This window comes from Sporobolomyces koalae, assembly GCF_050403365.1.
Source record: "Sporobolomyces koalae JCM15063 DNA, S_koalae_JCM15063T_v1_ctg19, whole genome shotgun sequence".
In the NCBI taxonomy this organism is placed as follows: Eukaryota; Fungi; Basidiomycota; class Microbotryomycetes; order Sporidiobolales; family Sporidiobolaceae; genus Sporobolomyces; species Sporobolomyces koalae.
Window position 1 is genome coordinate 97107 of NW_027481752.1, and position 23153 is coordinate 120259.

Below are 23153 nucleotides of genomic sequence, written 5' to 3' on the forward strand. Positions count from 1 at the left end.
CCCGGCGAACGTTGCCGCAGGGAGACCCGGACAACTTCGATCGAGCGCAGGGCCGTACTTGCCGTTTCGCTGTTCCATGGAGAGACAAAGAACGAGTGGTCGAAACGGTTCTTAGATCTCTTCATCACAGATTCAATTTCGAGCCGTCGCAACGAGCATTGCACAAGAAGCGCCCTATTCTCCATGGCCAAAGCGGGACGCTTGAGGCATATTCCGCAGTTACGTACGGTACAGGCGCGTCGTTAGCTGGAATACTCGATGGAGCGTCGACGAAGCGCGTCTCATGTCCATAGGCTCCTGTGTATCGGCAGCTAGCGCTCGTCTCGGCATCGACAGTAGTCCTCCGCTGCATCTCTGCCTGTCGTCACGGCTCCGCTTCGAGTCGGGATGGAATTTCGAGCATCTGAAGCTGTGAAAGGTACTCAGCCTGCAGAATGAGCGCGCGGAGAAGAGACCGAGGCTGAAACAGGCCAGTGGAAGCAGAGTCGAGGGCGGAAGTGTCGAGAGGCAAGTCGACGCGTGTCTGAGATCTCTGACGCGGCAAGGGTTCTGTGATCGATGTACAAGTGGCTCGATGTAGTCCACTGTGCTCAGCGGGCGCGTTGAGGGCTCGAGCAAAGAGCCGGTGTCATCTCGAAGGAGGACGATTTGACGTCGCCTCGCGTGTCGTGGCGGGTCGGACGCGTGCGTTTCTCAGTGTTGTCAATGCACAAGTGTATGTCGAAGTGCTTCAACGGCGAAAGAGGGAGACGCTAGCGGGAGTGAGGTGAGGTGTGGTTCTGCCTCTTCCCCATGCTTTCTTTCCGACAAATTCTTGATCGGATCCAACCCGAGGTCCTCCCACCCTCGTTCTCCCGCCTCGCTCCCTCTCGCGCTCCCGCGTGCGCCCGACTCCCGTTCCGACCGCACTCAACCTCCAACTTCGGCAAAGTCAGCCGAGCCTTCGTAGGTCACTCTCGCCTCGAATCCGGCTCATCAAGGCACCGCTGGCCTGTCGCTCCTTCGCGGGTTCTCCTCTCTTCGCGCTCTCGAACGACCACGCGCACGCGCACCCACTCGCCTCGGACACCTTGAACTGGGCTCCGTCGCAGTCGGCTTGGATTGACATCTCGTCCCAGCCGCTCTCGTCCTCGGCCGCGACTCTTCTCTGCGGGTGCCGACTGCATCACCGTCAGATCGACGCTAGCGATCTGCTCGCTCCCTCGACATCATGCCGCTCATTCGAAGGAGACCCGTCGCGCTGCTTCCACTCCCGGACCTCGATGGACTCTCGGAAGATCACCCCGTCTTCTACCTCAAGGCCACCGGCGAGATCTTCCTCGATTACGAGTTGAGTCACCGCTCCCTCTCTCGCTTGATGTTCAGACGCGCTGACCCGTTCCTTCGTATCCCACTTGCGCTCGTACCCTCATCCCCGTCAAACCTCCCATCCCGATCGACTCTTGGCTCGTCTGCTCGTTCGCTGCGATCCAGGTCTTACTCGGCTCGCCTCTCGTTCCTCCTCACGCGTTCGTTCCAATGCGAATACTCTGGCAAGAGCCACCTCGACTACTTCACCGCGCTCCAGTCTGAAAAGGCAGAGTCCCAAGTCGTGCGCGAGCGGTTCCCAGATGAACTCAAAGGCCGCGTCCTCGCGTCGGTGCAGTTCCAAGTCATGGGTCGTCTCGACAAGCTCGTCGACCTCGTGTATGAGCGCTACAAGGATCGGTTCTTTGTCGGCGAGAAAATCTTTGTCGACCTCGTCGGAGACAAGTACGCCAGCCCTCTCCTTCTCTCCCTCTAGTGACTCTCTCTCACTCCTTTTTCCAAACAGGTACTATGCCAGGGTCGCGAGGGTCTTTCCTCCGCAGACCATTCGCGACGCTCACCACGCCTCGACCGCATTGACTGAATCGACTGCAGAGACTGCCATGAACCCGGCAGACGACTACAGTACTGTCATCCACAAGATCGGCACGAACCTCGACGTCGACGAGAAACAGGCTTCTGCGAGTGACCCGGCAGCAGAATACCTCTACACTGTGCAACTGATGGACGAAGAGCACAAGTTCGAAGGATCGTTCATGGAAGTCAAGCACAAGAATCTGTCGTGCGTATTGCTTGCGTGTTCCCACTGTGTGATCCTTTGCTCCGGTTTGCTGAGGTTCTGGATTGTCTCGCTCGTTCAGCCGAGATCGCCTCTCGTTCTCGAAATCGATCCTCAAGCGATACATGCGAGAGTGTGTCCAACGTGACGCGTCGATTGCTGCACCGTGGACCGTCAAACCCTCGATCGCGCGTGCTTTCGGGATCGAGACGCAACAAAGCGAAGACATTGAATCGAAAAACAAGGAGATCAAGGAGGGCAAGCTTGCCAGGCGGAGGAAGGCAGTTCCGGATGGTCCTCCAACCGAACCCGCGACGAAGAGAAGAAAGACCGGTAAGATCCTACATCTCGATAATGCCAGGGACTGTCGCCTTACGATCATGCATTGCAGACGACGGGATTATCCGACCACCCAGTGATGGACCCAAAAAAGCAATCAAATACCCTATCGAGGATCTCGACCTTGATCCTATGTCTATCCACGACGGACGGATCCTGCGACGTACGAAAACTGAAGTACCGACCCTACCGCCTAAACCTCTACCCAAGCGCGAATTGCCCGTTCCACGCGAGCATTTTGACCTGTTCCTCGAGACCTGGAACATGCTCAACACTTTCTCGTGAGTCTCTCCGTGTTTCTTGAGAAAAACGTCAGCCAGATGATCTCATCCTTGCCGAGTCTCGAAACAGCAAACCCCTTTTCCTGTCTCCATTCACCATCGACGATTATGCCGGGGCACTCGCGCACACGAGCCGGGCTCCAGGACAAGAGTGTGTCCTGCTCGCCGAGATTCACGCCAGCTTGACCAACATTATTGGAACGGACGCGTCGAGGGTTCTCGGCAGTTCGAGTATCCTCGCCACCATGCTCGCGCACGGAGGAATCGCAACTGGAAACGATGACGATGCACCGGTCAAAAAGGAAGATGGGGACGAGACTCCTCGTGGAAGTCCTGCGCCTGAAGGAACAGAAGACAAGGTAGAGACGGAAGGTGACGCTGTCGAGGTGGACGAGTTGGACGAGGACGAAACGCCACGTCAAGAATTGACTCCTGAAGAGATCTTCTTTGGCAAACTGATCAAACGGGGGATCCAGTACGGCAAGAGGTGGGATCGACAAGCGAAACTCAAGAGCGAAACTGGTCGCAAAGGTTGGGAACGACACCTTATTGGCGCTTTATGTCAACGCGGTGGACCTTACTTTGTCGAAAACTTTGTCGAGATCATGAAGCATCTCTTCGAAGGTGACCCGATCTTGTTGGAGGAGCATACCACGGCGGAGAATGGAAACGGACACGAGAATGGCACTACGAACGGAGGCGATGCGTCTACGGACGGAGCCAAGGCGACCGAAGATTCCGACGAGCCGCCAAAGTCTTCACAGTTGACCGATATCGAATTGCACTCGGATATGGGCAACGATGACTACGCTCATCCCGAAGAACAGTACTTGACATTGCCGCTCGCCGACAAACTCGCGATCATCAACTACCTCATCACGCTCGTCATGGGCAGCAAACCGATCCGAGCGTACCTCGACGAAGCTGACAAGGAGTTGACGGACCTGCGCAAGCAGCGTGCCGATGTCAACAAGGACAGACGAGCACTGCAAGTCTGCGTTTCTTTCTCCGCTTCTTGTTTCCCGATCGCTGACTCCTGCTCGACTTCCGAATTAACAGGCAGGAGCGCAAGCTGAACGAAAGCAAGAAATCCGGCCAGAATGCCAAAGCTGATTCAGCTTTGAATGGCAAACCGATTTCCCCTGCCACTTCGACCGCCACCGCGCCCAAAGACGTACGCGACTCGCCCGCACCTTCCGTACCGGCATCGCGTGCAACTTCTCCGTCGGTCCGCAATGGCGGAGCTGAAGATGACGAGGATCAACTCGTCTCTTCGGACGGCGAGTCTTCGATCGCGCCATCTGAAGGCGGAGGTGCAGCAGCTCGTCAAGCTCAACGTGAAGCAGCGCTCGCGAAACAACGTCTCTCGAAACTCGCTGCGGTCGGCAAACCAGGCAACTCGACCTCGAAACCGACAAAGGCAAAAGGCAGTCTCACACTTGACGAGCAAATCGAGGAGAACACGCTTCTCGACGAACACGTCGAGGTTCAGTTCCGAAGGTATTTGGGAGTCTCCCGGTGTCGAGCTCTCGGCAAGGATCGATTCCACTGCAAGTACTGGTGGTTCGACGGTATTGGCGGAATGGACATTTCGAAAGCGCACCCGGACGGTTCGCGGGTGCCGTACCAAACGGGAAGGATCTTTGTGCAAGGGCCGAGCGAGCAGGACTGGCAAGTGCTTGCAGACGTACAAGAAGGCGAGGAAGGGAACGACATGATGCTCCAACGCAGGATGCGGGAAGAGGTTGTCGATGAGAAAGAGACTCTGGTAGGCGTTGGACAGTGGGGTTACTACGAGACTCCAGAGGAGGTACTTTCCACACAGCGCTCGAATTTGACATTGCATCGTCGCTGACTAAACGTCCCTTGGGTCGAACTAGATCGATTCGCTACTGTCTTGGCTCAACTCGAAAGGCATCCGCGAGCTCGCGCTCATCAAAGCTATAACTCGGTGGCGAGAGTTCATCGCTGCTGGTGCCGAGGAGCGTCGCAAGGTCCGTCAACCTCTTGGCTCTCCCTAATTTCGAGATCACTCAACTGACAGAGGTTCATCCCTGCACCAGGATCTTGAAAACCCTGAGAGACCTCGTTACGATCCTCACGTGAGCTCGACAGGCCGGCGATCGCGCAACAAGGCTGAGAACGAGCTCCCGAGCACCTACCTCGGCTACCGCAACCAACGCAAAAAGTACTGAGCGCGCTTTTTCTAAAGCCTGACTTTCAACTCCCTCTCTCTAACACACTGTGTACCGTCGTTATCCGTCTCGCGCTTCTGTGTACTGTCTGTAGAATCGTCGTTTTTTCGCATGCCAAGGGACCGTTTCCAGTTCACATTGTTCGTCCGGCTGATAGGGCGCCGGTACCACGGGAGCTTGGGGCCAGTGAAATCTGCTTCGACTGAATCAGAGATAGAGCAAGCGGAGAGACTCGTGCGTTCTGGGGCATCCTGACGGTTTCTTTCGCGAGAGTTGCAATGTCAAACTTGGACTCCAATGAAGATCACATACGTCGTTCAGCTGAAACAACTGGCAAGATCTTGCAATTTCAAGCTATCCCGCATGCGTTACACAAGCGCAACCTGCTTTGCGGTCCGCTTGGTCTGGCCGTAGGCAAGTAGACGCTATACGACTTTGGTACGTTGGTTGGGACTGGCCGACTCCTTCGAGCCGCTCAAGCGGATGTAGGAAAGGGTATTGAGATCAGCTGCTGGAAGATCGCCGTCTCTGGCTTGTTGAGACGGGAGGAGGATCTTATTCCTTTTCACGCTTCCCAGAATACGTGACGCGGGTTGCGCTCATGGTTGCCTCGTCCCTCTGAACTTGGAGCTTTCGCCTCCTAAAAGCGAACCAGTCGCATTGAGCTGTTTCAACTGTCGATGTCCGAGAGCGAGAAGAGTCTTTGATTTCTCCTGAAAACCCAAGAACATATGCGCCGCACGGTCAGTTGGACAGGGTCTTTTTTCTCTGCCAGAATGGCAATCAAGCGTCGTCACTGACAGATTCGATCACGGTTCGATACCGTTCAAAATCGCCTCGGATCCACTGAACGGTTTCCCACCTCGCGGACAAATCTCCAAGACTCTTGGTAGCACGGATGAACTGGCGATAAAGGGATAGCGCATTCGCTCGATTGATGAACTAGATATCTCGAACCGAAGCGAGGTCAGTCCTGGGAACAAGTGAGCGACCGGATGAGGGATTCTGATGAGGACTGACGTAGTCGAGAGGTAGAGCGGGTTTGTCGGCAAAGCGAGACACTCTGTGAGTCGCGAGCAGCGTAGTTGATATCCGCATGTTCGTTGACGTGGGCGAGTGACTATTGATGATGATGATGCAAGCTGGCGAGCTCGCTTCGATCATCACTCTAGTTCATGCATTCATGCCATCTCATCGCTCGTTGCAAAGACAGGACTTTATACCTCCTTTGCTGCACTGATTATCAGTCATAGCTACTTGATCTGTTTCGCTATCTCCGTACAATCGTCTACTCGCGAATGGCTTCGGGGCCTCGCTGCGTGTGCATCTCGTTCGAGGTTGGCTATCGAGTACGTCCAGAGGCGACAAGCTGCCATCGAACGAATAGACCCTAATCAGAGAGCTATTCCGCCGTGAGACCGCGACCTCCCACGCCCCTTGTGGCAAGTTCCGCTCTACGGCTGATCAGATCGGGACCTCTCAGTTGCGCCAACGCTGCAGTATGGCGCCCATGCTACGATCGAGAACGAGTGTCTGTTTGTTTGCAGAAAATCATACATCTGGGGCTGCTCGACCGTTTAGCAGAGCCCCCTGAAAGCGAGGAACCATAATGACAAACGATCGTATCCATAACAGAGCACGAATGTACAGAATGTAAGTACAGTAGGAAGGAAAAAAGGAAGTGTACCGCAGGATAGTGAGAACATGGAGTTCCGAAAAACTCGGTCGAGAAACATCAGGATTCGCTTGTATCGCCCAGGTTTTTAGTAACGACTGGATCCCGTCTCAAGTATCGGGATCGGCATTGACAACTCGCAGTTCCCGCTTCGGCGCGAGACCCGTATTGGTGAACATGGCATCCATACCGAGCGTCTCTTCCTCGACCGCATCGCTAAGGTCTCGTCTGTCAGTGCCGAATCTTTCAAGAGAAGAGAACGCATACATCGAACGTCAACTCACGATGCTGCTGATTCCGAGAATCGTCTCGTGTTGAGAGCTGCGCCCATGAACGAGCCGCTGTGGCTGTTTGCTCGGTAGAGAATCGTGACCGATGATCAGCGAGAATTTCAATGCTCTGACCCAGAACCATCGACCGAGCTTACTGTTTTTCGTTCCCGAATCCATGACTATACGGTCCCAAAGAGCTGTTCGAGTCCGTCCTGCTCATGAACGGGTGATTTCTCGAGGATAATGCGGCCTGACTCTCGCGCTGTTGCTGCTGTTCCTTTTTGCGTTTCCTGACGAGGAAGAAGATTCCGAACGCAATGAGCGCGAGGACCGCAACGCCTCCGACGACTCCGCCAACGATCGGTCCGAGATGGGAACCACTAGAGGAATGGGGTTTGCCGCTATCACTGTCGCTACCTGGAGTATCGGACGTTCCAAGGCCTCCTGTAATGTTCAAGAGAAGGTACGGAGTCGAGAACTGTTTCGTGCTCTTGGCAAGTTGTTAGTCTTTTCAAGGATCCTCGATCGTGCGAAAGGTACGAGCTTGCCTTGGAATTCGTTCGGAACTGGTTCGACCAAGCGCTGCCTGGATAATGTCGGACCAGAGATCAGGACAGGCTCACGACGAAACCGAGGAGCATCAGAGAGTCACTAGTCGTGTTGTATACGTAGATCCCAGGTTGGTCACACAGGAGATCCGACGAGGTCAAGCCTCCAACAACGATCAGTTGATCTCCCTGCAAAGTCCATGCTCTCCTCGATGAGCTTGCTGGCAAATTTCCGCAGACGACAAGGTCCCAATATCAAGCTCACCCAAAGTGCGCATTGATGTCCGGCTCGGCCTGCTGGAGAGCCCGGCAAATTGTCCGAGACGAGGGTCCAGGTATATGCCGACTCCTGGATCGTCAGGATCCACAACGCGGAATCGCGGTCGGATTGATTCAGGCGTTGACCGCCGTACACGAAGCTGCACGGAGGCGACAACCATGAATCATCACATGCATACAAGCCTCGAAGATATCGCTTCACCGTACATGTGGTTCGTTGCGACACCGTTCACGACTGCTGTACCTCGTACGGCGCAGTGATTGACCCGGGCGCCTGAGGATAATCACAATTGTTCAGTAGATCTTCTTCGAGACGCAAGAGTGACTTTGGTTTATAGCCTCACCGATCGTATCTCCAAGAGTGCTCTGTTTCGTCCAACCCTGAGCGCCGATATCGTACACGTCCAGTACAGCGTTGTCGACATATTGTCGATCGGTCGCGCCCCCGATACTGACCAAAATTCCCTTCTGGTCGGTCCCTAGGTTCGGTACATAGCTAGCGGGAACAGAAGTCAATACACTTCGTCAAGGCAGAGAAGTACGTTTGATGGACATACGTGAGGGTTCCGTCAGCACGGTTGAGTGGCGTGTTGAGCGGGGTCGAGGTGTTGGAGGTATGCGCCGAGCCAGAGTACTAAGCCCCGCAGTGAGCGAATAAGCGTTCGCTGGCCAAGTTCCGAGACAGCATGGCTGGGGACATACAGATGTGATGTTCTTCATCGCTTTGCTGCCGAGATCAAACTGAACCATCGAGTTGAGGTAGATTCGCGCGACCTGGTTCGACCATCCTTGCGTTGTCTGGCTCGTACGTATACCGGTTAGCATCTGTCAATGTCCTATCAAGTATCAAGACATAGGTGTACCAAGAAATCCTGGTGTCCCGAGAAGTCTGAGCATAGGGTACCAGAACATGAGCATGATCCACCTTGCTCGGCACAGAGACGACTCACAGAAGCCGACGTTCTCGCCATTCTCGCCTAGTCCAGGTACGTAGGTCGTACTCCCTTCGGCTGTTCGTCCGACGGTGTCTCCTGTCGTCGCAATCGTGCTCCACGATGCACGCTCGATATCGTACGCAACCACGTTTTGTGCCGGTACGGACGGTACGGCGGGCGAGTCGCTGAACTGTCCTCCGTACTGGTAGAGTGTCTTACCGTCTGCAGATGGCCACAGTGCTCCCACTACCGCACAAGACGATCGATCATGGACTCGTTAGGTTCCTTAGATAAGAGTTCGAGCTCAGAATTTTGAAGCTTGGATATGCGCCGGAACAGTGGTATCGTCGATCGCCAGAGGCTAGAACGATGGCGTCGTTTCAGAGCCGGCAAGAAAGATGTCCCGGGGCGAAGATAGCGGAACCAAGATCTCCGAACCAGATAGAGAAGCTTGGCACAGGAAAAGCTGGGAAAAGTAATTCGAGACGTACGAGACACGGCAGGCGGAGACGAGTAGTTGTCGGTCGCTGCCTCGACGAGGCTAATCTTGGGAGTGCCGGTAGGCCAATCTGTCCGGACGAGAGCATGAGGAAAAACGGTGTGAGCGAGAGAGAAGGTTCGTCCTGCGAAGTCGCGCATGAGAGTGGAGGTTGAACGACAGCGACGTACCGCTCGCAAGGTCGATACTGACGAGTGCGTTGGTCCAGTTGCCCTGAGAGGCGCTCGCGCTCGTGATGGCCTGACCGCCGTAGTAGAAGAGCGATTTGGCGCTGCTCGAGCCCCGCGAGTTCGCGATCGCCATCTGTCGCCGTGCATGGGTCAGCCACTGTCGAGCGAAGGGACCGACAGGTAGACAGCGAGGCACGAGACTTGCCTGTCCTGACCACCTGTAACAAGGGTTGGGTTGTTGCTGTTCCTGAGCGTACCCCGCCGGAAGAAGCGTCGAGAATAGCAACAGGGGTGCACAGCTGAGTGTCGTAAGGCGGGATTGCCTGGTGCGCGGGCGCTTCATGGTGTCGTGCTGACGGACAGACTGCTAGTGCAAGTGATGGAATGGAGGAAAGGGACCCGAGACCGGAGGATCCGGCCGCACAAGCGAATCTGCGCTGCGGAATTCGGACGTCGTTCGAGACAGTCGCCGCGCCAATGCTCTCGATTATTTTTCCTATGGTATCCATCAGCCCACAGACTGATACTCCAAGGTACGGTGTAGGATCAGTTCCAGTTCCAGCAGAAATGCACCGAAAATATGTCCGCGGCTTGTTTCGAAGAGTCTGAAGTCATCGCCAAGGCAGCTCACCTGTCTGGCCCACTCGCCACGCTTACTCCAAACGACCGTCTCAGGCGAAGAGTTACATCGACTCGTAGCATCTCGACCGTCGATCGATGAACAGCTGGCTCGAGGCATGCCGGTCCTCAATACTTCGTTCAACTAAACCCTTTCTCGATCACACGGCCTCACGAGCTGGCCCTCGGTGCTCTCGACGGGACGATTCCCCAGTCGTAATTCGCTCATGGCGGTCTGTACGGCATGAGAGCCTTGGTAGCCCAATCTGGATGCACCTGCGCTATTCGCATTCGCACTCGCACTCGCACTCGCATCCGGCGCGCAATGTCGGATCTCCCTCGTCTTCGCCGAGTCAGCATCGACCAAAGTCGGCACCATCACGGTCCATCTTCTCAAAGCTGCTCGGAGGGTCCACGCTTCCAGCGAACTCGCCCAGGTCGAACGGAACCAGTCCCGACGAGGAGGCGGAACAGCAGCGGGTCCGGGACAGGAATATGGAAATGGCGAAAGCGCTGGAACGCACTCTGAGGGGGAGAAGCATGGCCGGGTTATCGTCAGGCATGGACGTGCGCTGCACCACTCTCGACAAGACGTGAGCTCCTTTCCTCCCTTGAACTGGAGCCATGCACGTCTGCGCCGTAGCTGAGCAAGCGTGTACATGCATTCATAGTGGTCAAGTGACGACTGCTGCAGCTCATTTGAGCAAAAGCGCCCTCTGCTCGAAATATGGCATTCAGCCTCGAGATTTGCGCAAACTCGACTCGGTAAGCTAGGCAGTCCGATTATAACGACTGTCATCGCTGAACCTTATTTGGCGCATGCAGGCGGTCCCAACGGTCGTACCTACGATCTTGTCCCGGAAATCCTGTATTCTCCTGACGATGCTGCATCTGCGAGTCGTCATTACGGCGCAAGAGATGACCATCTTTGACTCGGTCGGCTCCGAGGACAGCTGGCTCAAAGGCGTCTTCATCTGGTCTGCCGAGGTACGCTCAGAACCTTTTCCGTGACCGCATTCGAGCCTGATCTCGTCTCGCTTGTTTGCAGCATGCGTTGAAGAGCCAGGGCAACTCGCCTTCGACTGGACCACTGCCATACGAATTCAAGGCACTCGAAGCTGCCCTCACTTCAGTTGTTGCCGCTCTCGAAAACGATCTCGCCAATATCCGAAGTCACGTTGTCGAGTTGCTCAATGTCATGGAGACGCACATAGGTATGCCTGACCGACTGCGAACTTCAATGCAGATTGTTTGACACGAGGATACTCCCTGCGTCGAACCTGCAGATCGAGACAACCTCAGGTTGATGTTGCAGTACTCGAGAAAGCTATCAATCTTCCAAAAACGAGCGGCACTAGTCCAAGAAGCGCTCGACGAGCTTCTCTCGAATGGTCCGTCTCTACATTGTCAAGATTCGTCACGCGCGTCTAGAGAGCTCTCTAACCGCCGCCACGCCCGCGTACAGATGACGATCTCGCCGCCATGTACCTGACTGCCAAGATTCAGGGCCAACCTCGTTCGGCGGACGATCACGAAGAGATCGAACTACTCTTAGAATCTTTCTCGAAGCAGTGTGAGGAGATTGTCAGCGAAGTCGAGACCCTTTCCGTCAGTTCTTTTCGTCGCACTTCCTTGTTTCTCCCCCGAATAAACGGAACTGATTTCGTCGCTCGTCGTCCATGTAGGCCAACGTAAGGCACACCGAAGACATTATTGAGCTCATCCTCGATGCGAATCGCAATTCCCTCCTCGGACTCGATCTGCGAGTGAGCATCGCGACTCTTGGCTTGACAGCAGGAGCAATGATCGCCGCCCTGTTCGGCATGAACGCGAGTCTCTTTTCCGCCTTTTTCTTTGCAACACTTCATCCGTAACAGGGCTGACTTGCTCTATTCGATACAGTTGACGTCGCATTTGGAGGAGACCCCATACTCTTTCACGGCAGTGACGCTGCTCGCGTTCTTACTTGCTGGCTCCGTGACTGGCTTTGGACTACGGCGATTAAGAACGCTGAGAAAGGTCAATTTGGGATGGCGGGAAGAGCTGAGAGCCGCTGGAGATCGCTGGGCTGCAAGGAAGAGAAGTCGCCGGAGAGACTGAACCAGAACTCTATAGAATCACTGCTTATTCTCAAGTACATGTTGTTGTCACCTAGACTCGTTACATCTCCTCAAGTCATCTTGTCATCGCTCGAATCGGTCACACAATTGGACCTCAAACTCGAAAGAGATCGAGAGACTTGTATTGACAGAGGGTCTAAGCGAATTCGTACTTGACCTTGCTCTTCTTGCCGCCCACCGACATGCCTGCAAACAACGCCTTTTCGACCTCTTTCTCATCGGTGAATCCTTTCTCCTTGGCTCGCGCAACCACCTTCTCCTTCATGCTGATGATCGAAACAGACTCGGACAGGATCGCAGGGAGAGCCGAGGAGAGGAACGATGCAAGGGTCTCCTGCTTCGGCTCAGAGCTGTCCGCCGCACCCTCTTCCTTGTTCTTCTTCGACTTTTTCTTCTTCTTCTTTGACGGTTCCTCGGATTCACCTTCGGTTGCTTTCGCCTCGGACGATTCAACGTTCTTGGCGTCTGGGGTCACAGTAGGAACTTCCTCCGTTTTCTGAGGCGTTTCTTCCTCGCGAGCCCGCTTCTTTGACTCTTCGTGATCCGGGACGGCAGGAGCAGCGGCAGGCGCAGGTGCCGCAGTCGCAGCAGCTTGTTCTTGCGGTTGGTTCTGGTTCTGGTTCTGGTTCTGTTTGTTTTGCTTGCCCTTCTTCTTGGGTTCTTTGTACACACTATGTGAAGATGTGATTTGAAGGGAAATGTTCAGCAGTATGCAGGTGAGCGTTCGTGAACAAAGACAGGCAGACGAACCTTTTGTGGTATCGCTGCTCCTCTGAAACACAGCTTGTGTGACTCCTGTATCCATTCGCTCCTACCGGACCATCGAACGTAGTGTTGCAGTCGATGCCTAGCGGTGGTAGCGAAGGTATGAGACGCAGTCAGCGGCAAGAACGGTCTCGGACAGTCTTCAGCGCGGCGGACGGGCGCACGCCTCGCGAGAACAGTCTAGAGCATTCAGGAATCTCACTCACAAGTGTAGTAAGCCCCTCGACACCTTCCAGCATGTTGATCGAGTTTGGGTTTTTTGAGGATGTCTCCACAGGCTTCACACGAGAACGAGACCACTGTGGCGAGACGAGACGATGAGTCTGATGCAGACTTTGTCGAGCATGGAGACTTACTGGCTATCAGAGGTGGGCGGTGACGGGGCTCAGATAGCAAGAAAGTTTTCCTCGTGCACAAAGTCTCATCACAAGTGCACGTGACCTGTCAGCTCCTTTTCTCGCTTCGAGAGTTTGCCTTCGCTCGCGTCAACTTTGCCTTTGGCTGCATATAATTCTCCTTGAGAGACATTACGGGCTCATAAAGGGCTAACAAAAGCAAAGTCGAGAGACATCGCGCAGTCAAGCAGAGTCTTTCGCAGCGAATTCTCTTGACCACAGTCCTCCTTGTCCCGCTACCCGAATCTCCGGCTTGTTCTTTGCGTCATTCTCCGACGAGAACGGGCCTCTTCGAGTCTCACATTCGTCATGTGGATGTTGCCATGGCCGCCTGTCGAGTCATCAGCCATATCCTTCCTCACTCTTCTTCCTTCTTCATTCTCCCCATCAACAACAACCTCGCTCACTTGATAGACACCATGACCACAAACGCAGGCCAGAACGCTACCACGTACAATTCGGCCGCCGTGCCTCTTCGCAAAGCCGGTACGTGCTTTGTCCGCGACAGTACAGACCCCACGTTGACCCTCGCGGTGTGTAGAATCGTCTGGCTTCGCAACTGGCCTACCAGGAGGACAGTCTTCTACCGCCACTGGAGCGAGCCGTGCTGGTGGTTCCGACGGTGAGTTCACAAAGCTCTTCTGAGCTATTCCGAAGACTCATTGATAGCTGAAACAGGCTACGACTCGCACGCGGCGACCGGACTTGGGTCGTCCTCCTCGCGTGAAGCGCACACCAACCAGCCTGGTCATCTCGGTTCCGCGAGCGTGACTGGTCGCGATCACGCCCTCAACAACTCGCTCCACAATGCGAGCTCATCCAACCCGAGCGTTTCTGGCTCTCAGCAGGGTTCCTCTCCCCACAGCGGCGCACCGCGTACTGAGCACACCAACAGCAGCACCTCGGCCCATTCTGGACCTACAAACGGTACTCACCACGAGGCAAACACTAAAACAGGTCCTGGGTTCTCCCACGACGCTACCGGCGCTCACGCTGGGGTAGCAGACAAGATCGCGGGCAGTGTCGAGAAACTCGTCGGCAAAGCCACGAAGGACTCGAGGAAAGTCGTCCAAGGCGAAACCAGGAAACACGAAGGCAAGGAAGGCGTCCAGGCCGCCAAAGCCGAAGGTTCGCTCTGAGGAAGGGACCAACAAGATACCCTCCAGTCTGAATGATACCTTTTTGTATCCGATCTTCTTTTTTGCTCGTCTGAACAATTTGGAGCCAATACCACGCAGTCGATCCAGCCGCAAGAAAGGTTTGATGAGAGCTATGCGGCTTCATCGAGCGGTTTGACCCGAGAAGAAGAAGAAGAAGTAATGATTGCCCGAAAAGAAAACCTCAGAGAGGCGTCAACAGAGCAATTAAAGAGAAGCGAGGAGCACGAGTCACTCGAGCATGTCGCATGAGATTGAGAAGGTTGTTGCGAGCACTGCTTGAATCGACTCTCGCGCGAGACTCGTACGAACAGACGGTTCTCGCATTACGAGCGACGCGCAACCTGAGCATTCGCATCGACGTAAGAAAGTCAACGTATCAAAGCTCCGCAGTGCCCAAGCAAAGTACTTTATGTGACGACACCGAAATCCGGGCCCGAGAGCCGCTCTTTTTCCTCACTCACCTCGCTCTCGCTCATACGCTCAACAGCTCTGCATTGCCTGCATTGCAGTAAACGCGACCGGGCATGGATCCGCAACCCGACTTTGTCCTCGTGTTCTCGCTCAGCGACGAATATTCACCCGTTCGCGCCTTCGGCGACATCCCGCCCGGCAAACTCAAGGCCGACCGGGCGACGCAGCTCCAGGAAGAGTATGACCGACTCGTAGGCAGGCTCAGGGCTTGCGACTTGGAAGCGACGGGCAGGAAAGGCGCCGAGGGTACAAACTCGATTCTGATCCTCGTCCGCGGCAAGGAGAAACGTGTTCTGGAAGAAGTCACGCGTGAACGGTGAGTATTCAAGCGATTCGAGATCGAGCAGGAACAAAAGAAAGCTGACAGCGCGAATGTCAAGTTTGAGCGACTGGCTTCACAATGTCGCCTCGGAGAAGAGGCCGTCGCCCCGCTCGCCCAAGGACTTTGTGGACGAGCCTGTCCAGGCAACCGAGCGCATCCGAGCAGTATACTCGATCATGACGGTAGGTGATACGTCATTTTTGCTCGATTGCAGCTCGCTGACCTTTATGGTTTTAGGCTCCTCGCTTCAAAGCGACGACTTCCGTACGCTCCCCTGCGTCAAACGGTCTCACCTGCGGCATCCCCATCAACTTGCCTCCTCCCACCAAGAGCGATTTTCCGCACTTGACGAGCATGTTCGTCCCGCATGACGTCTCGTTCAACAAGGCCTGGCAGCGCCGCTGGATGAATCTTTCGACCGCGAGTTCCAACAGCAAGAACCCGCTCGAGCTCCTCTCTATCCCGCAATCCGAACTCGACGATTTGAAGGCTCATCTCGGAGGTCGGGTTGCGCTCTACTTTGCATTCCTCTGCTTTTACTTCAAGTCACTCCTGTTCCCTACGGTCGTCGGCTCCATCTTCTGGATCGCTGGACTCTCGTTCCACCCGATCCTCGGCTTCGCCTTCATCGGTTGGTCCCTCCTAATGGTCGAATCGTGGCGACTTCGCGAGCGCGCTCTTTCCGTGCACTGGGGCACATACAACATCGACAAGGTCGAAGTTCAACGCGCTGGCTTCAGAGGAGATGGCCTTGAGGTCGATCCCGTTACAGGCGTCACAGTCGAGAAGTGGCGCTTCCGCAAGACGCTCACGCGAGGCCTTGCTGCGCTTCCCGCCTACTTTGCCTTTGTCGGTGTCCTTGGAGCCATCATCAGTGTCATCTATATGATCGAGACTGTTCTGGGCGAGGTCTATGACGGTCCGGGTAAAAAAATCTTCGTGAGTCGCTCTAACGCGCGATCGCCCGTTCCCTAGACCCTCTCATCTGACTACAAGGATACGGATAGACCATGATCCCTACGGTCCTCTTTGTTTCGATTGTTCCCCAAGTTACTGGCTTGTGCGCTTGGATCCATTGTTTGCCACACAAAGAGTTATTAATCGGCTGACCCTTCTTGTCGCAACAGCTGGCAATTCGTCGCTACGAAGCTCACCGATTTCGAGAATCACCCCTACCAAAGCGAGTACGACACTTCGCTGACGATCAAGATCTTCGCGCTCAACTTTGTCGCTTCGTACGGCAATCTGCTCCTGACGAGCTTCATCTATGTTTGTCGTTTCATGCTATGCGCAACACTGCAGTGACATATGCTGACGCGCCCTTCCATTAGATCCCCTTCGGAGCTTTCCTCATGCCTCGCATCTTCTCAATCCTCCCTTCTCGTCACGCTCATGCGATCGCTGGATCTACCGCTGCTGCGATCAAGTCTGGATCTTTTGTCATCGACACCCACAAGCTCAAACGACAGCTCGTCGCGTACAGTCTCACGGCTCAAATCACCGGCGCCTTCACCGAAGTCGGGCTCCCGTACCTGAAGCGACGATTCGGCCCGCAGATTGCTGAAAAGCTTCATCACAATTCTGCCGCTACGCCTTCCAAGTCGAGCGACTCAGAGGACGAGGCCGCGTTCCTCGAACGTATTCGGCGCGAACAACTGCTTCCGAGCGCGAACCTCGGGTCTGAGTATGCCGAAATGGCAACTCAGCTCGGCTACCTGGTCATGTTTGGAGTCTGCTGGCCGATTGCACCCCTCTGGAGTCTCGTCAACAACTTTGTAAGCTATCGATTTGCCGTTGCCATGGCAGCTTGATGAGCTGACACTGGCTCCCCGCATCTTGCGCTGCTCTCGCTAGTTCGAGATCCGTTCCGACGCTTTCAAGCTTGCGACTCAACTCCGACGCCCGGTCCCGACCCGCGAGGCCTCTCTCGGCCCCTGGCTTGACGCTCTCGTGAGTCACTGCTGTCTCTCAGGCGGTTCAGAGTCTAGTTGCTAATGGCTGTGACTCCTTCGGGCCGCAGGGATTCATCACGTACCTCGGCACGCTCACCACGACGGCGCTCGTGTACCTCTACCAACCGCAAGTGACCTACAAGGGTGTCTCGGCCGAGTACCTCTCGAACGTGACGCACACGAACGTTACGATCCCGACGAACGGCACGGTCCCGTTCTTCTCGACCCGACTCGCGCTCGCACAGTCTGCGGGAATGCCCGCTCCCGAAACTCCACTCTTGATGGGCGCGCTGCCTCCCGCTCCCACTTCGATTACGGCACTGTCCTCGATCAAGTCGCTCCTGATGACTGCACTCCTGGTTGCCATGTTCTCGTCGCACGCGTACCTCGTCCTGCGCGGTGTCGCGAGGTGGTTGCTCGAGCGGTTGCAGTGGGACGGGTCGCTACCGCACCAGATCGTCCGTCGTGGCGAACTCGAGCTCAAGCGCAGCTGGCTCGACGAGAACGATTCGCGACTCGGACCCCGCGACATGGTCAAGAAGTGCATGGAGTGGGACCTCGCTGACCGCAGGCGACGGGGCGAACTGCCTGAAGTCGACCAGGATCACGAAGACGAGAAGCGTCACGATGACGGTTCGGGAACTGCGACCGTCACGAACCGCGTCGAGGAGGAGATGAAGAAGCGCAAGCGCGAGCAAGATGACGAGATGCAGTACCTCGTCGGCAGGAAGATGGGACACACGGATCGCGCTGAACCCGACGATGTGCAATTCTGGAAGCGCGAGGATGCTGGCGCGACATTGGTCAAAGACCTGAACAAGACCGAGTAGCTTGCCTACCTACAACAGTCACCTGAGGAGACTGTTGCGATGTACATAGATGCAAAGTGAATTGCAATCGAGCCCTATGCCAAGTCCGGGAGAGAGCGAACAGAGCGAGAGCGGGCTCGAGGTCTGCGTACTCGCTGGCCCCGCTCGCTCAGGCCTCGGATTTCGGGACGTCGCTCGCTTGCAGGACGACACGCTCGTGCGAGACCTCACGGCACGTCTGACTCGTGCACAAGTGTGAACGAGGGCGAAGTGCATGCAAACGAGGTTGGAACGATTGTTGCGGTTGGAAGCGAAATCGACGTGAGCTGGCGACACGCTGGCTGCGGGCAAGCGTCGGCGGCGACCAACTTTCGACCTCACAGCACCAAAACACATCAAACTCGAACTATTCCCCTTACGAGCTGGACGGACCTCGGTGCCTAGAAGCCTGTTCGCCCACCCTTCTGCGCGACTCGGCTCGGCCCACCTTTGATCAACGCCCGATTCGAACGCCTCCCGCTTCGGACACTTCAAGAGGATCTGACGCGCTCGAAATCCTTCGCTTTCGTTGACTGCATCCTTCAGGTATGTGCTCAATCTCGTCCTGGGGCTTTGAGCGTCGAGGCGAGAGCGCCGCGGCGGAAACGCATTCATCGCGCTAGCCGAATGCGGTCACTTGCGCCCACGAATGCGGCGTTCTCATGGGTACATGCGTGATTTGGAATCAACTGGACGAGCAAACAAGCTGCAAGTTGGCCAGCGTGGAGATCGGGGAAGTGCGGCTGACAGAGACCAGCCTCAAGACCTGCACCGGCTCGCCAGGCGACAGAAGCCCACGACTGCGTGGGCATTGAACCACACGACACCACAGCGTCGGAAATGGCAATCACCAGCACCTTGCAACATGTTTGGGAGAGTGACGTTGATGTGATGGACCTCCCTACAGGTCTCGCCCGACTCGCAACACAGTGCTGCCATAACAGTCTCGACACCAAGAGGCGAAGGGCTTTATAGCCTCGCTCTCGACCCGCCTCGACTCGGGCGCTCTCCCCACCTGCTCGCCCGCTCAACATGTCGTACCCGAACCAGTTCTACTTGCCTGGCCAACCGCCAAATGCACAGCAACTCCCTCCAGGCTACTCGCAGGCGCCCGGCCAGCCATTCAATCTCGCGGCTCTTCAACAAGCTCAGCTCGCTGCGCGTACCGCGACGCCTCCGCAACCGATCAATCAAGTACAAGCACTCCTCGCCGCTCAGGGTCAGATGGGAATGGGAGGGATGGCCGGACTCGGTCAGCTACCTCAGCAGAACCCTCCCCAGCAGCAGCAGCAACAACAACAACAGCAGCCAGGTGGAGGCCAGATCAACATGGCAGCGTTCCAGCAGTTGCTCAATTCGGGCCAGATGGTTTGTCGACACTCGCGCGCTTGTAGGTGCTTCGTTCCGCCGAGCTGACAGCGGATCGACTTGCAGACCAGGGAGCAGTTCAATCTGCTAGCTCAGCAGATCCAGACGCAGCAGATCATCAAGCAGCAGCAGCAACAGCAACAACAGCAGCAGCAACAACAACAGCAACAGCAGCAGCAGCAGCAGCAGCAACAACAGCAGGCTCAACAGCATCAGCAGCAACAGGCCCTTCAGCAAGCTGCTCAAGCGCAAGCTCAAAATCGACCGCCATCCCAACCTTCGTACCCTGCACATGGTACTTCTGCCGCTCAACTACCGAAAGGAAACGATCAATCGAGGATTCCATATCAGTTCTTGCAACAGCACATGCAGCAACTGAACGCAGTCCGAAGTCTCAATTCAAAAGTGCAACTCCTGTCCCAGGCGTTACAGACCGGGATGATCTCGACCGCTGCAGCCGGGGTCCAAGGTCAAGGTCAAGACAGCCAAATTCCTTTGAATCCGCAGTTGCGACAAGCAGTCGAGCGACAAGTAGAAGAAGCCAAGTACGCCTTGAGCCTCCTTTCTCCAAACGATGAAGCACCTTGTTGCCTTGACTCACATGTGCAAATTGTCCCGCGACTCACAGGCGTCAAATCGGTACCATGATGGTCAACATTACCGCTTTCCAGTCTCAGTACTCGGGTCAGCGAATTACGGCAGATTGGACGGTACGTGATCTCCCTTGACTTTGTCTGATGACCGACTTCAACTGATTCTCTTTTTCGACATGTGATAGTTCTATCAGAAGACGGGTCAGCAGTTGCAGCAGCAGCAACAAGCTCAGCAACAACAGCAGCAGCAGCAGCAGCCACCACAGCGAGTACCCTCAGCAGCAGGAGTCGCACCTGGGTCGCAGAAAAACTATAATCCCGGTTTCCGTCAGAATCAGCCTTTACAGCAGCAGCAGCAGCAATCTATGCAACAGCAACAGCACCAACAGCCCCTCACAGGTCAGCAGTTGTTGCAGCAAGCTCGAGCGCTCTCCGCAGCTTCAGCAGCCTCGGCTGCCGCTGCCGCATCCGCCGCCGCGGCTAAATCGCTGCAACCGGCACCACCGCAGCCGCAAACGCAAGCCTTTCCATCTGTTGTGCCGCAACTCGTGCCGCCTCAACCGCAGTCATACCCCGCTCAGCAAGCGTTCCAGTCCTCGCCAAACGCTGCGCCGAATGCAGTCACTCCTGTTCAAGCGCATGCAAATCTCGCGCAGCCCACACAGCTACAACAACTCAGCATGCTCCAATCTCAGGTGCGCCCATCAAAAGCAGCGCTTCTCGCCTTATCAGCGCATGTCCTGACAGACACGCTTGCTTCACAGTTGAACCCGCAGCTGTTTATGAAATCGCTCTTCGAGCTCATGCGGAGCCGTGGCGAACCAATCGAAAGCGCGCCCTACGTAGAGGGACGTGAGATCGACTTGTACCAGCTATACCAGGCCGTTGCGCAAAGCGGCGGAAGCCAAAACGTTCGTCTTCAAATGAGTCTCAGCGTTTTGCCGTCTCGCTCACTACGTTGGTTGAATCCCGGTAGGTAACCGCGCACCAGACATGGCACCATATAGCTGCGAAGCTGTCTCTGCCGGTCGACGCATCTGCACCAAACCTGGCTAGTGCTCCGACCGACACTCAGCGCATCTCCTTCGAGCTTGCCCGAGTGCATCAGAAGCTGCTACGACCTTTCGAAGAAGCGTGGCAGAAGAATCTGCTGACGCAACAGCAACGGATCCTCGAATCACAGCGCAAGGTGCAGCAGGACAACCAACAAGCGCAGGCTCTTGCAGCAGCCCAAGCCCAAGCTGCACAGAATGCTCGCATGCAAGCTGCTGTCCAAGCACAAGCTCAAGCACAAGCACAAGCGCAGGCACAAGCACAGGCGCAGGCACAAGCACAGGCACACGCTCAAGCACAAGCGCAAGCGCAGGCTCAGGCTGCCGCCCATGCACGTCAAGCGAGTATGCCGCAAGGTCCGCCACTCGTCCCCGTCCCCGGCAATCAAGCTGGCGCGATACCGGGGCAATCGAATGTCCCTGCTCGTCCGCCGTCGGTGCAAGCGCAGCAGCCACCCCGACATGGCACACCCTCAATGACTCCGCAACAACAGCTCGCTGCCCTCGCAAAGCAGAATGGCGCTATCGGTCATGACTCGGCGCCCAAAATGCCCGCAAATATCAATACGAATCCGTCTCCTGAACAAGTTAATCAAGCAAAGGGTATCGTCCAAGCAATCAGGAATGAGATCGAGACGACTCGGCGTAAGATCCTCGCTTCGATCATCCTCACTACTCGCCAAGATTCTGACTAATCTTTGTCTCCGGGAAACAGCGAAGCTCAAGATTCTCAATGTCGCTGAAAACCAAAAAGCTAGCGTTGTCGAAATGACTCGCCAGCTAGTCCCTCATGTCGGTCGCATTGTTGACTCGTTGCCACTCTTCCTGGCAATGACTAGCGATCAGACAGCCGTCAAGAAACTTCTCACCTTTGTGAGTTGCACCTCGGCTTTTCGCGATCCTTGCGCAAATTCAAACTGATGGGCGGATCCATCTCGACCAGGCTGCTCTTTTCAACGACCAAGTGCGCGTGATCGGTTCGAATCAATTTGTTCTCGATCTCGCAGGTTTGACGTCCTTGCGCGATCAATTTCAACGCTGCTGGATCTATATTCGAGCGAATGCCGCTCAACGTGCGAACGCCGCCAACACCTCGAACCCAAGCGGGTCCGCCGCACCAACCCAACGTATCGCACCAGCACCGGTCAAAGACGAGCAATTTTCGATGATGGCACAGAAGAACAGCTTGCGCGTGGAAGATTTGCGCCCTCCTCCCGCGAAGCATCGACGAACGGCTTCGGGAGCGACGACTGGCAGTCCTGCAAATACCGCGTCGCCTTCAACCCCCGCGGCAGCTGCCGCTTCTCCACAATCCAACTTGCACAAGTTCACAAAACCGTCTCCGGTACGAGGTCACAAAGGAATCAAAAAGGATTCCAACGTGATCGGTGCCAGTCCTGCTGCCACTCTTGCCGTACTGAGGGAAGAGCTCAAGACGAATTCGCCCAGTCCGCAAGTCATCCAAGATCCACCAGCACCTCCGGAAGAATCTTTGTCGAGCAAGCGCAAACGCGAGGAGGACGAAGCTGAACAGGACCCGAACGCGTTCATCGAAAAGATGCTCAAATCGCTCAACTCGACGACCGACTCGTCTGCATCGTTCTCTGCTCCTCTTTCGCTCGACCTCGGCTCGCAACTCGCCTCTCAGACAAGCACTGATTCCCTCATTCCTCCGGTCGTACCCGCCAGCGCTTCGGCCCAGCCACCATCTTTCTCCGTCCTCGCATCTTCATCGGCCCTCGCCGCTGCCGCTCGATCGGCAGAAACTGCAAAGGAGACTTCATCCTCGGACGCATTCGATTTCGACTGGTACATTGACGCCAGTGCTGCCGGATTCGACCAGGCTGAAGATCTGACCCACTCTGCCGAAACCCCCGAACTCGTCGGTGGTGGAGGAGGCGGTGCAGGCGAAACTCCCGCATCGCCTAAACTTGATGCCGAACACGACCCGGTCAAGAAACCGCTCACCTCGTCCCCGACGAAAGCTCACGACCTGTGGTACTCGTCAGAGGGTCCTGTGACCGATCTCGCCTTTACCGATCTGCCTCCTTCATTCGAGTGGGACATTACCGATCCCCTCGCTGCGCCTTCTTGGACCTCGCTGTAAACTGGTTCTCTCCTCAACATTCCCCATGTATCACACATTCTTCGTTCGCGTCTAGTTACCCGCTTTGTATGAGGCCCACATTCGCCGCCGCTTTTTCGCCATC

General features: G+C 55.7%; 8 protein-coding genes across 8 annotated transcripts; 5 read left to right on the forward strand and 3 right to left on the reverse strand.

Moving 5' to 3' along the window:
- Positions 1-1210: 1210 nt before the first annotated feature.
- On the forward strand, positions 1211-4901 carry JCM15063_002698 (uncharacterized protein; the record flags this gene model as incomplete). The annotated part of the gene is made up of 9 exons (XM_076679028.1): positions 1211-1329; positions 1474-1752; positions 1814-2089; positions 2169-2419; positions 2478-2706; positions 2777-3698; positions 3770-4516; positions 4587-4700; positions 4770-4901. The coding sequence occupies 9 exons, from the start codon at positions 1211-1213 to the stop codon at positions 4899-4901; spliced, it is 3069 nt and encodes a 1022-aa protein (XP_076533788.1).
- A 599-nt stretch (positions 4902-5500) lies between these two features.
- On the reverse strand, positions 5501-5999 carry JCM15063_002699 (LYR motif-containing protein 2; the record flags this gene model as incomplete). Its single annotated transcript, XM_076679029.1, has 3 exons — positions 5501-5614; positions 5703-5843; positions 5922-5999. The coding sequence occupies 3 exons, from the start codon at positions 5997-5999 to the stop codon at positions 5501-5503; spliced, it is 333 nt and encodes a 110-aa protein (XP_076533789.1).
- Positions 6000-6686: 687 nt separating this feature from the next.
- On the reverse strand, positions 6687-9622 carry JCM15063_002700 (uncharacterized protein; the record flags this gene model as incomplete). Its single annotated transcript, XM_076679030.1, has 14 exons — positions 6687-6792; positions 6861-6923; positions 7004-7326; positions 7472-7585; positions 7662-7815; positions 7883-7949; positions 8020-8171; positions 8233-8309; positions 8378-8473; positions 8539-8564; positions 8626-8856; positions 9102-9179; positions 9280-9412; positions 9485-9622. 14 exons carry the CDS (start codon positions 9620-9622, stop codon positions 6687-6689), a joined length of 1758 nt encoding a protein of 585 aa, XP_076533790.1.
- A 545-nt stretch (positions 9623-10167) lies between these two features.
- Positions 10168-11997, forward strand: JCM15063_002701 (CorA family magnesium transporter; the record flags this gene model as incomplete). Its single annotated transcript, XM_076679031.1, has 8 exons — positions 10168-10490; positions 10569-10662; positions 10723-10884; positions 10946-11111; positions 11184-11288; positions 11363-11505; positions 11583-11726; positions 11800-11997. 8 exons carry the CDS (start codon positions 10168-10170, stop codon positions 11995-11997), a joined length of 1335 nt encoding a protein of 444 aa, XP_076533791.1.
- A 156-nt stretch (positions 11998-12153) lies between these two features.
- Positions 12154-13353, reverse strand: JCM15063_002702 (uncharacterized protein; the record flags this gene model as incomplete). The annotated part of the gene is made up of 5 exons (XM_076679032.1): positions 12154-12688; positions 12768-12864; positions 12989-13081; positions 13139-13202; positions 13333-13353. 5 exons carry the CDS (start codon positions 13351-13353, stop codon positions 12154-12156), a joined length of 810 nt encoding a protein of 269 aa, XP_076533792.1.
- Positions 13354-13596: 243 nt separating this feature from the next.
- Positions 13597-14316, forward strand: JCM15063_002703 (uncharacterized protein; the record flags this gene model as incomplete). Its single annotated transcript, XM_076679033.1, has 3 exons — positions 13597-13663; positions 13719-13799; positions 13856-14316. 3 exons carry the CDS (start codon positions 13597-13599, stop codon positions 14314-14316), a joined length of 609 nt encoding a protein of 202 aa, XP_076533793.1.
- Positions 14317-14861: 545 nt separating this feature from the next.
- Positions 14862-17912, forward strand: IST2 (Ist2p; the record flags this gene model as incomplete). The annotated part of the gene is made up of 8 exons (XM_076679034.1): positions 14862-15124; positions 15189-15312; positions 15368-16069; positions 16138-16190; positions 16258-16399; positions 16462-16905; positions 16985-17080; positions 17151-17912. The coding sequence occupies 8 exons, from the start codon at positions 14862-14864 to the stop codon at positions 17910-17912; spliced, it is 2586 nt and encodes an 861-aa protein (XP_076533794.1).
- A 1050-nt stretch (positions 17913-18962) lies between these two features.
- On the forward strand, positions 18963-23050 carry JCM15063_002705 (uncharacterized protein; the record flags this gene model as incomplete). The annotated part of the gene is made up of 8 exons (XM_076679035.1): positions 18963-19298; positions 19365-19843; positions 19927-20008; positions 20077-20586; positions 20656-20802; positions 20868-21588; positions 21659-21816; positions 21887-23050. The coding sequence occupies 8 exons, from the start codon at positions 18963-18965 to the stop codon at positions 23048-23050; spliced, it is 3597 nt and encodes a 1198-aa protein (XP_076533795.1).
- Between the last annotated feature and the right edge of the window lie 103 nt (positions 23051-23153).